Below are 16,496 nucleotides of genomic sequence, written 5' to 3' on the forward strand. Positions count from 1 at the left end.
ATTATTTTATACATGAATAATCAATAAAAATTAAGTTTAACTATTACTTTAAAAAATTATCTATAACTTGCTAAGTAGATTGAGTTTATTATTAAAGTTAAATAAACACTGTGAATAAATTGAAAATTTTTAACTTGCCCAGAAAGATCTGATTGAAGACTCATTAAAGACTCATGACATTTTAAATAAAAAGCTGCTTGTGTATCAACAAAGTCTAACAAGTGCTGCAAATGTTGAGGGTGTGCACTGGGAACACCTTCCATCAATAGTTTGGTTATTTCTGCCTGACGATCATACTCCTCTTGAGCTACTTTGAGATCATGTTCAGCCTAAGAAAATGATAATAACATTAGAAATAACAACAACTAATACGAGTGAATAATAGCAGCATAACTACATAGCAAACATCAAAACATAAATAGTAAACACATTCCAGTAAGTTATTTCCGTGTTTTACCTTATCTATTAACTCTTCCATAGTAGGACCAGAGTCATCTTGCTGCATAAAAATATATAAATATCCATTTAACCATATTTAATTTAAATATAAATCGACAATATAATATACCTTAACTTTAGTTGTTGCAAGCATTCTGGTCTTGCGCACTCGAGTTTTGCAAGCATCTAAGTCAAGTCTATATATTATATAATAATTAGTTAACTTAACAGGCATTCAAGCGTAACAATTATTAATTATATGAATTTGCCTTCTTTTTTCCAATAGTGAACGTTCCTTGACCACAGTTTTCATATCAGTTTCTAAGTATTTATTCATTGGGTTCACAAAACAATCATTGGCTGATTTGATAAATTCTCTTTGATTGAGTCCCAGTGTTTGTTGTATATTTCCAACTTTTATAAGTGCACTACCTAAGATAAATCAAATATAGAGAAAACATTTTTTTAATCTAAGAAAATTACTTTACCATAAGCAGTATCTGGACCAAAATCATTTCCAGCTTCTGTCATGGCAATTCCTAAATATTCTGAGCTGCTGAGTCCAGATTTTTTCTTGTCTAAGAAAAAAAGATTTTCCACTCTCATACCTAAAAAATATGACATTTGTAGTATACAAAGTATTTGTAACTTAAAACTAAAGAAAACCTACCAGGATTAGAATTCAAAATAAATTCCATATTCTTCAATATTGTTTCAGTGTTCTGTTTAGTGTTATCACAAAAAGTGACGAGTTGTTCAAAATTTGGATCCTGTTCTGTTTTCTCTGCTTTACCCAATTTTTCTTCTGTAAACTACAAAATACAAATTTTTTTAAAGTTAGATTAAGTATAATACTTATAAACAATAATTTATATATTTATTGCATGTTATAAATTAGATAACAAAAGTAATTCAATACAAAACAAAACTAAGTTTCCATTTCAATATATATCAATAAAATGTATTATATTTAATAACTAATTTATTTATTTTAGGTAAGTAAAATAAATAGCAAGTTATCAAGTAAAATACTAAAATAACATAAGAAACTATAATTTACATATTTAATTGAAATATATCATGTAATATGTAAAAATTAATTTAACTATACTATCTATTTTCTATGCACAGTGAAACTTCTGAATAGCAGATACTTTTGGTCGCCATAAATAATATCATCCAAAATTCAAAGGGAGAAAATTCTTAAAATTAATAAGGATATACGTGTAAAAATATATATTATTATTTAATGTTTTGATGATACAATTATTTTAATACTTTAACAATGCATATTTAAATAAATATAAAAATAAAAATGGCGATATGTTACCAGAAAAAATGACATTTAGTTAATGTTGACAATGACTAGTCAATAATAATAATGCCTGATTTAGTAAGAAATGAATGTCAAATGTCAATAACTAGTTATTAATGACAATTCTTAATAAAAGAAGGCATTGATGATAAAATTAAAAACCAAATAATATATAATACAAAATATAAACCTATTATTTAGGAAAAATTATAATCTTATACATTTTTTATCACATAGGTGATTGGTTTCTTTTTTTTTATGTAATGTTAATATTTTATATTTTATCATCATTAATGTTACATAGTAAACTACTATGATACTTAGAATTAGATACATGATCTAGTATATGCACGGCAAATACATCTAGTCAAATTTTAAGTACATTTCATTTAAATTCATGTTGAAACAAAGATTATAAAACACAGTTATTACCACTTCATTATTCACTATTTCAATGAATAAACATTGTGTAACTTACACATTATACATTTGTTAATTTCATTATAGATAGTTAAGTTATAAATATAATTTATTTACTTATAAGCAGGGCTCGGATTGAAATGACCTAAAAATATCAAAAAGTTAATTATTTATTAAATAAATTCAAATTATTATAAAAAAATTAGTTATCGGTTAATTGGTGTGGCATAAAGATAAATTTCAGCCTTGTCTAATTTAAAACCGGATTACCCCTGATGTTAAGTTCAAAATGAAAATAATTCACATAATATTAATAATAGACATAGAATTACACCTACATGTTTTTATATCCTATTATGTATGATTGTTATATTACTTTATGACTCAATTATAATAATAATATAAATTTAATTAGGTACAGTGGCGTCACGAACTTATTTTTTTGGGACAATAGCATCAAACAATTCTAAGTGGATGGGTAATTTTGTTAGATCATAACAATATTTAACTATCATTATAATATTGTATTATTTTTAATATTTAATATACAGGTATATCAGCTGATTTTTTTATGGGTGGTTAACTTCAATGTTTGCCCCTGAGAAGAAAATTTTTGTGACACCACTGATTAGGTATATAGAAAATTACAAAAACTAATTTGGTAGATTGCATACAGCGTCACAGCCTAATATGCTTATTAAAATTGAATAGCTGATGTTTTATTTAATAATAAACATATATAGTTCCATATGTTCACAAAATATTTCTAAATTAATTATTTAGATTTTAGATTCTAAAATAATAGTTTAATGACAAGTTAAATTATTTAGTGATGGTGTAGCAGCTGTTGACTGCAAAACATACAAGTCAATCATCAAATACTTGTCGGAACACGTAAGTATATCAAAACACAAACATATACATATAATATATACTAGGTCTGAAAGATCAATAACGTTGTTATTATTATTATTATTTACTTGTACTGCTCTGCTGATCGCGGTGCCAGCATCTCTGAATATCTGTTTTACGTTTTCCATGTCCATAATGGGGACGACAATAAAAGTAGCGAAAAGACAATATGGATCACTGACTGACTGACTAAGCTGTCACCTGTCAGATCGATACGTAATTAGTGTGTTTTAATAGAAATGAATATAACTATAACAGCAGAACGCAGAGATCTCTAACGAGTGACGACTAAGGATTGCTGTGAATTTGTGAGTGCCCTTCGTACAGCAGTGTAGGTGGTCGTTAATCGTTATCTCGTTTTGGTTAATGATCATACGTTTTCCCGAAGCAACCGATACGACGGACCGGACGAAGTGATAGCACGAATAATAATAATAATAATAACAATCTTAATTCGTGAGTGATAGTAACTGCGTAGATGATACGGCGGTTCGATATAAACTTAGATCTAAGGATATAAATGACGAGCGATAAGAATTAATAAGAAATAATCATCATTAAACTGCTAACACCACAGAAATACAAAATATAGAATATAACAATAACCTATAGTGACTATTTTACTGTACGCAGATATACTGAAATAGTCGATTTAGAGAATATTATAGAAAAATGATTCATATAGATTATAGAATAACTGTTGGCTGTACGCCTGTACCTAACGTAGACTGAGTGTAGAACAGCAAAACCTATAAAGTGCATCCCGAATTAGCACTGTATTGCTTTAGTAATTAAATGACAATTAATTTTTATCAAACTGTTGATAAATATTAATGGTACCTAGGTACTAGGTAGTAATTACTAATTGAACATGTTAAAATATAATTTTAAATAATGTTCCTAATATAATTATCAACATTTATTGCAATTTTATTTCTTAAATGTTAGATTTATGTATGTCAAAACTAATAACTCACAAGAATGCTACATAATGTCATAACATGTTGTAACTATGTTTTAAAATATTAAATAATAATATTTAACCACATTTTGTTTGTTTTAGAGAATGATTTTCAAGATTCTCGTTGTATAAAACATATAGACAATCTACTTGAGTGTTGTAAAAAATATCGAAATTCGACTAGTGTGTTCTGGACTTCTGGTATGAAACCTAAAAAAATAACAGCAGAATACTAAAATACTACGGTAAAGAAATACCAAAAAAAAATTATTTGTACAATCGTTTTTTATTTAAATACATTTTCAGATTCCAATTATTAATTTCATTAGAAATAATTATTTTTTAAAGTTCTAGGACTTATATTTTTAACAAACTATGATGTTTACATGTTTATTTTTAATGTTGGCATGGAGTGTGTTAACAATTTAATATGAATTTATATTTTTTCTTTATTTTATAACTAATATAATATTTACTGTATACACTTCTCTAGGACATGTCTATACATCATTGCTCTGAAATATATATAAAATAAAAATAAAAAATCCAATTTTCCATTATTAATCCACTCTTTGAGAAACTTCAAAAGATTAGAGATGAAATGCATAAATTATAATAATGTATAATTTTAAAAATTTAAAATAATTTGTTTATTTATTTACAAACATTATAATAAAAAATATAATAATAAATAACATATATAATAAATATATTAAATATATTTATATAAATGTATAATAAACATTGTTTATTAATTGTTATTAAATGGATATAGAAAAAATAAGAAAAGATCTTGAAAATAAGATTGATAAAGTAAACAAGATTAAGGCTGATAATAAGGAGACAAAAAGAGGAGGTAGTATGAATAATAAAATTTCGATTGAAGAAGCAAATAGAATAATTTAGCTTAAGGATAAATTGAAAAAATATACAAAAATGCAGCTTTAAAAAATATATATTATGAAGAGGAAAAGGAAGTCATATGGACCTGTAATAAATGAATTAAAAAATATTGTAACTGCTGTTAATGAAGTTAAAGATATAAATATTAAAACAGATGAAGATATTCAAAAGATTTAAATAATATATGAAAAACCTGAATTATTACGTTTATCAAGTACAGATGAGAAATTTACTTTGAAATTCTCGAGATAAATTAACTGTTCCTTCGTTAAAATTTATAATAGTAGCTGAAATATCAACAAGAAAGTCCATAACTCTGTTGTTGATGCGAAATTGTGTGGTTAATCCAACACCAAACCGTTCAGACACATCACGTAGGCAACATTTATTTGCAGAAAACCTGAACCATTTTATTAGATATTTTATTACTAACGGATTAAGAGTATTTTGCAAACAATACAATTACCATACAAAAGAAAGTATATGGTTTTCTGACGTGACAGAAGATCAATTTAAATTTTTCCATGGAAAAAAAATTGATTTTTCAAACATTTTTACAATATTATACACAGTAGATCTTTCTACCCTAAAACTACCTTTAACTAAAAAAAAAAAATATTATAATTAGATTAATTTCATTAAAGCCTAAACCTAACGTTTACATGAACAATCATAATTAATTTGTTTATCTGTATAAACATGAACTATGTCCAAAATAAAATTTTGAATTTTTGGTATTATTTGTAGTTTTCTGGACATAAAATACTTTATAATTTCATCACCATCGTCATCACTATCACTAGAAGAAAGGTAATCCATGATTTTCAGAATTGTATGCCTATCCATATTAAGTTTGAAAAACTTTAAATATTATATGATTTATATATTTTGTAAAACGTTACAGTCGTTACTCGTTTAACCTTGTATAATGAAAAATTGTTTTAATATTCGTTTACCACTTTTATCAAATACAGAGCCGGCGGAAGGCATGTGCGACCTGTGCGGTTGCACAGGTCGGCAAATTTTTTTAGAATTTTAGGGACGGCATTGTTTATTAATAATAATATATAAATTATATAAGGGCGAAATTTTATAGGATATAGGTAATTGGCACAGGGCAGCGAAAAACTTAGCACCGGCACTGATCAAATATCAGTACTTTTCGTGATAATGATAAACGGTACGAGCTCCAGAAGCTCGTGCAACTATCACTGCACTGAGTGCAAAAAACTCGCATAGCGCACTAACGTGGAACATAAAATTATAAATTTAGTGCACAATGAAATAGCTGGTGAAACATAAAAATGTGCACCAGTGCAGCAGCTAGTGCGGCTTGATGAAAAACGCTATAAACCTTGCGATAAGATGAAAAAAAAAAGCATTAAAATCTGATAACGAGGTAATGATAACACGATCCTCCGAGTTCCCGCTATTATATTTTCGTCTACCGGAACGAATTTCTATTATCATGTATACCTAGATATATCAGTGAGTATACTAAACAGTAAACGTGTTTATGATGTGTTTTAGTATGTTTGAACATAGGTAGTTAGGTATATTATGCCGAATCAAATTCATGAGCTGAACATACAGCAGTGAACAACAACAGCCGTTAAAACACGTCGTTATTGTCAATTAAACGATTGTCGATTTGTGTAGTTGTGTAGTATTGCGATAAGTGGCAAACGTACGTTCGTCGTTCGTGTAGACGTGTAGACACTAGACAGTGTAGTTGTGGTGGGTACTATTTTCGTTTATCGTCATCATTGTCGTACTTCGGCGAGTTCGTTAATTTATTATTAATAGTTCAGAGACTATGACCTTTCATTTATGTTATGAAAATTAAAAGTTTATGAACTCTGAGTAGAACTGGTGAAGTTATTTTATCAGACGTGACTTGATTTTAATCGATATTATCATTTACCTAGTACATAGTGGTGTACAACTACGATTATGTCTTCGCAAAATAAACCGCGACGGACTAGTAGTCACAAAAAAAGAAAACTACATTATGATTCGGATGAAATATCATTGGATCGTAATTTAGAATTGTGTATAGATTCTGCATTTAAGAAAAATTCCCAAACATCGTCGGAAATTCAGATTGACCTATTTGGCGAAATTATTCCACCTGATGTGTGCATCAGTAATGCAGATGCTAAAAACAAATCGGTTAAGAAGACGCCTGTATCAAGGAAAAAGAAATTGCCTAATAAAGACACTTTAATTGATACTCCAGTGATAAGACCTAAAAGAGTGTTTATTCCTACTCCAAGGATGATGAAAGTAATGATGGAGGCACAAAAGGAATTGTACTCCTTCATGAACAGTAGTCCAAGTAATGTTTCGATTGCATCAACCGATAGTCTTAATGTTAGCGGAGTACAACATTTACAAAACAGTCCTATAACAACTATAAGAAATGAACCTAAAATAAAAAAAGAAAGTAATGATAATGATAAGAAATCTCAACAAGTTCTTAAAGGTAAATTAACAGATTTCATTGATATACCTAAGTATTTATTATAAAATAAACCGTTGTTGAATAAATTTCTTTGAAAGAACACCTCATGGCTCATTTGTGTCTGTTGTCTTATATGTACAACATTAGCAAATTTGTGTTTAGTAGAATCCATCTTATATTGTCAGCTTCAATATTAAAGTTAATTTACCTATCTAGGTATTATAAAACTTATAGCTACAAATATTATTTAGAGCACTTTATACAATTTTATTAATATTATATTTTTTTATTTTTAAAGCCAATTATAAGTATTATAATATTTTACATTGGTGTAATTCATTTAAACATGAAAATATTAATTAAACCTAAGTATTAAATATCCTAGATAATATGTTTACCTTTAAGTTTAATAATAGGTAAATTGACTAGTATTAAAGCTAGGTATAACATAAAATGAATTTTGGTAATTGCAAATATGGTGTGTTATACTATGTTAGTGTAACTGATACAACCCATGTGAGTGAGGTACTTTCTTAGTTAAATTATCTTAATGTATATGATATTGTAAGTATCTATAGTCTTTTAAATTTTAACATACGTCCAAATAATTGATGAGTGTTGAAATTGTGTAAAATATACTGTATATACTAAATAAATGTTAAAATATATAGTATAGTAGTAATTCCAGAATTAAAGAAATGTCACAATAGTATTATATTATTTTATACTGTACAATATTAATTTCTTATAATTGTTGATAATTTTGATAAATTGTATTACTTTTTAACTTATGTTACCTATGCCATATATAGTGTTGTAAATAATACTTTTTTGATAATTTTTTCTTTATACATATAGGTATATGATTATTATTTAAAGTAGATAGACTAGATTCAGTGAGCTTCATTCATACCATATTACATGTAGCATATTAAGTTTTGTCTGTATCCATAAGATTTTTGCACGTTTTCATATAATGTGTATTAAAGAAACAAAAAAATATGCCACATTGTACAACGTTCCTGATTTTTGCATTTCAAGTATGCAGTTAAATATCAATCAAAAGAAAAAATCAATTTTTTCTTTAAATATTTTATTTACTTTAATTAATTTTAACTGGCTTAAATATAATTGTTGACTTTGATTCATAAAATATATTTACCGAAGAGCTTGATTTTAAATAACTTAATAAAATATTCACTTAAAACTTTTGGCATTTGATCACAAACATTGTAAAAAGTATTTTGTATTAAGCACTTAAAAAGCATACAAAAAAGTTAGGAAACCAGGAAAAAATGTAAAATATAATTTTTTATAAAAATTGATTTATTTCAACTGGAAATTATATATAAAAAAAAATATTATAAACGTAAATGGATTTTGAAATATTGTTAAATTGTTTAAATATGTTGTTTGATGAAAAAATCACTCTGTATATTACATAAATAATACTATATAGAAATATATAACCAAGTGGGTTTTTTTTTAGTTGTGACATGTCTTTGTTTTTATTATTTCTAATTATTAAATTAACGTATTTTTAATTTATTAATTAAGCCTAAAAAGATTTAAATGTTTAATAATTATGTTTTAGGAGTTGTTGCATTTATTGATTACAAAATCGACAATGATAAGTGTGATTCCAGCATTGCTAATCATCTCATTAATTTGGGTGCTAAAGTTGAAAAAACATTCAATAAAAAAGTAAATGTTATGATAAGTTATTAATCCTTAAACATTTTTCTTTAATTTTTAGATTCTGAACGAAGTGATGAATGTATTGATTTTACAATGATGTGTGTGTTTTGTTTTTTTTTTGTGTCTGTGTACAGCATAACTAGTCGAAATAATGCTCCAATTTCAAATTATGGGGGTGGTTTCCGATGTAAAAGTGAATATCCTTGGTGCATTATAGAGGTAAAAAGTTAACATTTTCCAACAGTTTTCAAAAAAATCGAGAAAAACAAAAAAAAAATGACGGAAAAACGGCAATTTTTACGAAAAACCAGATTTCGACCAAATCGATTTTTTTTTGTCGTTGTAATTCAAAAACTAATCATTGAAAATACTTGAAATTTTCACCAAATGTTAATGTCAGTGGTATCTATATATAGTTAAATTTTCAAAAAATTTTGACTTTTTTTGAGTTATTTATAGACCACTGAAATTTTCGATTTTTTTGAGAAATTTTTTTTAAAGTGTCGATAAAAAATTGTTGAACGACCAAAAAGTTTTGAAAATTTTATACAAGGTTCCTTATGAATTGTTTTTATTGTAGCTAAAAAAAATTAAAAATCGTTATTCACAATTTTTTTTTATAAGCGTTTATAGTTCAAATTTTTACGAAATCTGTCGAAAACGCGAAAATTTGAAAGTAATTTTGAAGTTGAAAAATCATAAAAATTTTTGTGTTCATAACTAATTATTAAAATTATAACACTAAGTTTTCCATAAGTTTTCCTTTAAGTAGCTATAGAGAAAACTCATAACATCATTATAGGAAAAATTTTATGTGTGTTTGAATTTTAAATTTTTATGAAATTGCGTAACGATAACAATTTATCCTCAAACGATTTTAAATATTTGTTATTATTCAAAAAGTATAAGTCGTAGATACTTGAAAATATTACCAGTTATTAAGATTCGCGTTTTCTTTACGTGATTTAAATTTCAAAATATTTTGACTTTTTTTGAGCTATTTATAGACAACTGAAATTTTCAATTTTTCTGAAAAAATATTTTTGAAGTGTCGATAAAGTTTTTTTGGCCCTATCAAAATACTTGAAAAATTAATACAAAGTTCCTCTTAAGTTATTCTTATAGTGATTAAAAAATTATAAGAATACATAGGCACAATTTTTTTTTATTAGCATTTGAAGTTCAAATATTGACAAAAATTCGTCAAAACCATGAATATTTGCAAATTATTTTGTAGGTATATTTCATAAAATTTTTTGTATAAGTAGCTAAAAGAATTGAAAATTTAATACAAGGTTTTTCATAAGTTTAGCTTACAATTATTATAAAAGAACTTAAATTTTGTTGTATTCAGGCCATTAAAACATAAACCACCTTTTTCACCAACCACTAGAAATTATATCCTAGGCTGACAAATCATCTTCGTTCAGAATCGTTTTTCGTATACAATGATAACTATCATTGGATTCAAATTTAACACTCCTATAATATATAATAATGATCCATACGGCACCTAATGTACAGCAGAGCGGTACTCACTTGCCCGCTTTTTTTTATTTTGTTTGTAGGTTACACATGTGATGTTCTGTGATGGCTACCGAAGTACATATAATAAAGCTGTTAAACGTAACATTCCATTAGTTTCAGCAAGGTGGATGGAATATAGCAAATTAGCTAATAAGATACTAGATCCAATTGACTATCCGCCTGTTGGTATGGAAAAATACACTAAAAATCCATCAAAAATTATTAATATTCCAGTAAGTCAATTTCAATAATTAATTTTAAATTGCTTTTCAACAGTGGTGTAGCTAGACATTTTTTCTTGGGTAGGTCCAATATTTTGGTGTAAGGATTATCAATGAATATTTTTATTAAATAAAAAAGTAAGTAACTGAATAATGAATATTGTATATAATACATTTATTATATGTATTTATTTTAAATTTTAAAACTAATAGTACCTACCTATATTAGTCATATTGACCACTCATTTAATAGGCCCGGCCTACACGTTGGCTACACCACTGCTTTTCAATGATCATTAGTCATCACTAGGGCTAGGATTTTGATGCCAATGCATCTTTTTTTTAGTGTTTCAAAACATTGCTCCGTAAATATAAAATGTGTTGTGGGTGATGCTGATTAATTTAAAGTAATTTTTAATTTAAATTGATTATTTGAAAATAAAACAAAGTTTGGACAAATAATATTAATTACTAATAATAATAATATAATAACTAACACTAAATCTGGCAAGGCTGCATGAAAAAAAGTTTCCAATTGTGTTACGAGAAAAGGTCCATTCATTATCGTATATAAAACTAAAGTATGTAATAGTACAACAAAAATATATTAAAAAATTCAAAATATGCATTTGATGAAGATGCAGATGAAAAAGACTGTTTGAATTTTAACTTTCTATTTTTGTTTTTTTTCTGTACTTATTAGTTTGAAAATGATTATTATCTAAAATCATTCTTTAATTGCTATAGATTTTTTACTAGTAAACAGTAGTACTATGTAAAATTAAACCGTCACTTTTTAAATGTTAATTTGGAAATTCAGAAACATACCTATTTTGTTGCTTTGTAAGTTTTAGAAGATATTACTTTCGATATTATTGGTTTTATATTATATGTACCAGCGGGTAGTGGTGTAACTTAAAAAATTTGGCCTGGTGAAATTTTCAATGGCCCCTTCTTAATCGTATGTTATATAATTAAGAATGGAGAGAAAGGTGCACCCATCTTACTAAAATTATGTTATTCACTTTTAAAAAAAATATTATTACATATTTTATTAATTTTGAAAATTTAAAAAAAAAAAAGTGATGGTTTAATAGTTTATCATAAATTATTAAAAGAAAAACTATCGGCGATTTATTACTTCGGGTACCTTATGCGAACAGGTACATGTGTATCCTCTGAGACTTTTTAAATACGTCACTAGGTACCTATATAACGAATAACAAAAAACCCACAAAACATGCACTACAATCTACAGCTTATCGCAGTGTTCGTTCTTTTGTTGTGTAATTAAAATTTGTTAATCTTAATAAACTAAGATAGTATATCTAATATTTAAACCTATAAAATCGTACCTAGAAAAAATTGAAAAATATAATAATTTATACTATAGAAGAACATGATGAGTTTCACGATAGTTAGTGTGGAATTCGTATAGCCACGTTAAAAATACATCTGGTCGACACTGCTGAATGTCAATACGATACTATACAACCTTGTAAACTATTGGTTTAGTTGTGCTAACCTTTCAATCACTCTGAAATTTAATAGAAACTTGTTAAAATAGAAAAATTGTCTAAATATGTGAGTAAAAATTGAATAATTATGAAATATGTGAAAACATGTATTTTATCATTAATGTTTACCCTTCTTGTTTTATTCGTGTTGTAGGAATTAAAAACTTACATTTTCGTGTACAATTAATAATTTAAATAATTCACTTTAGATTCATCTTCACTATTTTTGTTAATATCTCTTATTATTATTTATGTTGTCTTAATTTTATTCATCAATTCATTTAAATGATTATTAAAATGTATTAAATTATTATTATGTCCCCTATATAATGTTATTATTTCATAGTATCTGTTGAGGTATCTGAATACTTAAATACATGTGTGAAATAGGAAATAATTCTTGTATTCCATTAACTTTGGATGGAGAAATTTTAAAACGAAATAGTTTGTATGTCAATATTGATGGTTGTTTTGGATTATATGTTTATAGAACATAGTCTTATACAGATATAAATAAGTAATGATTAATATACACTAGCTATAATTAATTTAGAATATTTTGTATGTATATTTATTTATTGCAAGATAAACAACAGGTATTACATATGTATTATAAAAAATTTATTTTATGTTCATTTGTTCACCCAAAACTACATAACGGTATTTTTGAACTTCATGGCTCTATTTATTTGTATATGTAAAAAAACTAATAAACAAGATGATTTTTTATTGATGAATTACAAAAACCTAATGCCATAGTTGGATTTTTAATGATATATAATCTACAGTTATTATGCCGTATAAATAATATTTATATGGTGGTATATTTCGATTGTACCTTCAATAATTTACAACAGACACATGACCCCTCCCTCAAAAAAAATCTGGTGCTATTATATAAAAAAATTGTGCTAAAAAAAAAAAAAATCGGACTAACAATTGTAAGGCATTACTCTTAACTAAATAATTTGTCTTACCCTATACATCAATATACTTACAACTTAATTGAAATTTTAAGACATTCAGTTCAGTAATATATTTTAAATACATAATTACATAAATGATTGATAAATATAAATACTGTAATAATAAATATTCAAACAAATTCAAAACCAAATTGTCGTAAGATGACATGTAGAAATTTCTTAACATTACCATGAAATGGGTTGAATCAGTGATGTAGGGTCGCAAGTTATCTAATAATAAAAAACTATTGGAATACAATTCACCTGTTAGTAGAATACAACTTGGATAAAAATCATCTAGTTTTAAAAAATATGAGATGCATTTCACTGTTATAGTACTCATATAAAATCACCCACATTGAATACTAATTAGTTTAATTGATGCTACGGATAGTTAATTAATATTTTTGTTTGTATAAAATTTATTAATAAATAAATAAAAATTTATTTTTCAGAAACTCAAGACTTATAAAAAGTCTCTTAAACCAAGTAATATTGAACGAGATCAGCTATTTAAATCAAACTGTGATAACCTTATGAAACAATTCAATCTCAGTATAAACCATAATAATGGAAATGAAGAAAAGTGTTCTAACAGTGACACTACTCCTCAAACAAATATTGTGAATAAGCTAGTAAGTTTTTGCTGTTAATAATTATATTAACAATATATATTATATAAATATATTTATGTAATCGTTAGATAAAATATTCATTTATTTAAATATTGCACTATTATAAATATAATTGAAATTTTAAACACACATTAAGCAAGATCACTCAGTGTACTATTATAATAGTGATACTGCCCAAATTTAAATTTATAAATAAGTAAAAGTCTTTTTAGTATTTTATGAAATAATAATCAATACCTTATTAAGAATCAAGAAGTTTTTTCTTTTTTTTTAAACATGAACCTATTTTTATTTATATTATAAAACTTTTTATAGGGATATCAATATATTTTATCTATTTTATTTAATCACTAAAAATTATTTAGAAAGTACATACAATGATTAATTCTCATTTTGAAGATTTTCTTTTTTAGTTTCGTTATATTCAATTTGTTTTAATTTCTAAAGATTAAAAATTAAAAACAGCTGTAATGTTTTACTATAAAATTATTTTGTATATTTGTTAAAATTTATTTTGTTATTACTGAAAGACTGGAATAGTGAAACTTAACTTAATAGTATATATTATTCTAAAAAAAATATTGTTCTATTCTTATTCTTGTTTTAATATTAATTTTTTATTTTAAGGATGATATTTATAAATCAGACAATATCGTAAATTTATTATCAGATGACCTTTGTAAAGTATTAAATGAAATTGATAGTCCTGTACCAAATGAACTAATGGACGAGTCAAATGTGCCAATACCAATTTCAATATTAAGAAAGCATCTCACACCTGATGGAAAGGAGAATACAACATCCAAAAAACTCGATAGTAAAATAGTTAAAATTGAAGAACGACTAAATTTAAATTTTCAAGCTAGAAAGCGATTTCGTAAGCTATTATTTCCTTCTGATGAGGATTTAAATAACATTCACAAAGTCACAAATTTTCCAACTCAAACTAAAGACAGTAATTCTAGAATGCCTATAAATTCTACAATTTACCAGACACCAAAAGATTCTTTTGCAGATAATAACAATATAGTATTACAGTCAATTGCCTGTACTGGAATGACAAAAGAGTAAATTAAAAAAAAATATATGATTTTTATTATTATTATTTATATTTTATCTTAAACTTTTTTGTTGAAACAGTGAAACGAAAATTTTGAAGTCATCTATAAAAAACTTGGGAAAATTCAATTTCCATACTAAGGTGAAACCTATGACTACTTATTTAATTACCAAATCACAATCTAATCAATCATTAGATATAGTATTTGCAATGTCTTATGGCTGTTTCATCGTTTCAGAAGATTGGGTAAGAAACTACAAATTTTTCTTGAATTTTTATACTTTTGTACAAAATTTTTTTATTAATAAAACTTATTTGTTATTTCATTATTCAGGTATACGAATCACACAGAACTGGAAAATGGTTATCTCATCAACCCTATTTAATTTCAGAATTGTCGGAACCTGTTAAAGTAAAAATTCTTAATTCACGTATATTTATTTTTTCATAAATATTTAAATAATTATTTATAAACGTGTTTTTAAGGAATTTCAAATACAACGTCGCTCAACATTTGGTTCAGTGTTGAAATTTCATATATTTGATAATGCTGGCAAAATATATATATCAGATACCTGTAAATCACCTGCCAAACTTTTAAAACGATTGGTGAATGCTTGTGGTGGCCATTGTACAAGTACCAAATCTATTGCAAATGTTGTGATAGGTGATACGCCACAAATGGATGACAATATTCATGAAAAATGGATTTTAGACTGCATATCCCAAGGGATATTATTGAATAAAAATCATTATAAGTTAGTTAATACTAATGAATATTGATATTTTGAGCTGTGAAATAATTTTCATATAAACCAGTATGAATACATTTTTGCTATAGTATTATAATTTATTTATTTTGACCACATTGTATGTATTTAGACTATATATTTTTGTCTATTTTGTGTATTTTCTTATCAAAAATCATTGTATAATAAAGTAAATACTATTTTGGTTACAAATATAAAAAATAATAAATTCTTATAATTTTTTTATGATCGTTTTGTATTTTGATTTAATATTCATTACTAGAATTTAAAATTGAAAGCAATATAATCAATAAAAAAAAAAGCGGGTAAGTGGGAACCGCTCTGCTATGCATTAGGTGTCGTGTGGATCACTATTAGGTATATTATATTATAGGAGTGTTAAATTTGAATCCAATGATATTTATCATGGTATACTAAAAACGATTCTGAACGAAGATGATTTGTCAGCCTAGGATATAATTTTCAGTGGTCGGTGAAAAAGGTGGTTTATGTTTAAATGGCCTGAATACACCAAAATTTAAGTTCTTTATAATTATTGTAAGCTAAACTTATGGAAAATCTTGTATTAAATGTTTAACTCTTACCTACTTATGCAAAAACTTTTATGAATTATACCTACAAAATAATTTGCAAATATTCATGGTTTTGACGAATTTTTGTCAATATTTGAACTTAGGGGCAGTGTGGTGC

General features: G+C 25.7%; 2 protein-coding genes across 2 annotated transcripts; one reads left to right on the forward strand and one right to left on the reverse strand.

Annotated features, from left to right (window-relative positions):
* Positions 1-56: 56 nt before the first annotated feature.
* Positions 57-3,471, reverse strand: LOC114130835 (endophilin-B2). Its single transcript, XM_050207057.1, has 7 exons — positions 3,154-3,471; positions 1,109-1,250; positions 927-1,046; positions 708-870; positions 569-635; positions 458-499; positions 57-329 (listed from the first exon to the last, which is right to left on the reverse strand). Exons 1-7 carry the CDS (start codon positions 3,217-3,219, stop codon positions 57-59), a joined length of 873 nt encoding a protein of 290 aa, XP_050063014.1. The 5' UTR covers positions 3,220-3,471.
* A 2,925-nt stretch (positions 3,472-6,396) lies between these two features.
* Positions 6,397-16,031, forward strand: LOC114130836 (microcephalin-like). Its single transcript, XM_027995903.2, has 8 exons — positions 6,397-7,434; positions 9,008-9,117; positions 10,680-10,871; positions 13,797-13,976; positions 14,604-15,043; positions 15,117-15,282; positions 15,371-15,448; positions 15,523-16,031. Exons 1-8 carry the CDS (start codon positions 6,903-6,905, stop codon positions 15,817-15,819), a joined length of 1,995 nt encoding a protein of 664 aa, XP_027851704.2. The 5' UTR covers positions 6,397-6,902; the 3' UTR covers positions 15,820-16,031.
* The last annotated feature ends 465 nt before the right edge of the window (positions 16,032-16,496 follow it).

Source organism: Aphis gossypii, chromosome X (assembly GCF_020184175.1).
Source record: "Aphis gossypii isolate Hap1 chromosome X, ASM2018417v2, whole genome shotgun sequence".
NCBI lineage: Eukaryota > Metazoa > Arthropoda > Insecta > Hemiptera > Aphididae > Aphis > Aphis gossypii.

Bases quoted from the DNA above. Each gene is read 5' to 3' on its own strand.
- LOC114130835 (XM_050207057.1), bottom strand. From the start codon at position 3,219: ATGGACATGGAAAACGTAAAACAGATATTCAGAGATGCTGGCACCGCG. The intron at 871-926 runs GTAAAGTAATTT...GATTTATCTTAG, and splicing joins TGGTCCAGATACTGCTTATG to GTAGTGCACTTATAAAAGTT. The intron at 330-457 runs GTAAAACACGGA...TCATTTTCTTAG, and splicing joins TGGAAGAGTTAATAGATAAG to GCTGAACATGATCTCAAAGT.
- LOC114130836 (XM_027995903.2), top strand. From the start codon at position 6,903: ATGTCTTCGCAAAATAAACCGCGACGGACTAGTAGTCACAAAAAAAGA. The intron at 7,435-9,007 runs GTAAATTAACAG...ATTATGTTTTAG, and splicing joins ATCTCAACAAGTTCTTAAAG to GAGTTGTTGCATTTATTGAT. The intron at 13,977-14,603 runs GTAAGTTTTTGC...TTTTATTTTAAG, and splicing joins CAAATATTGTGAATAAGCTA to GATGATATTTATAAATCAGA.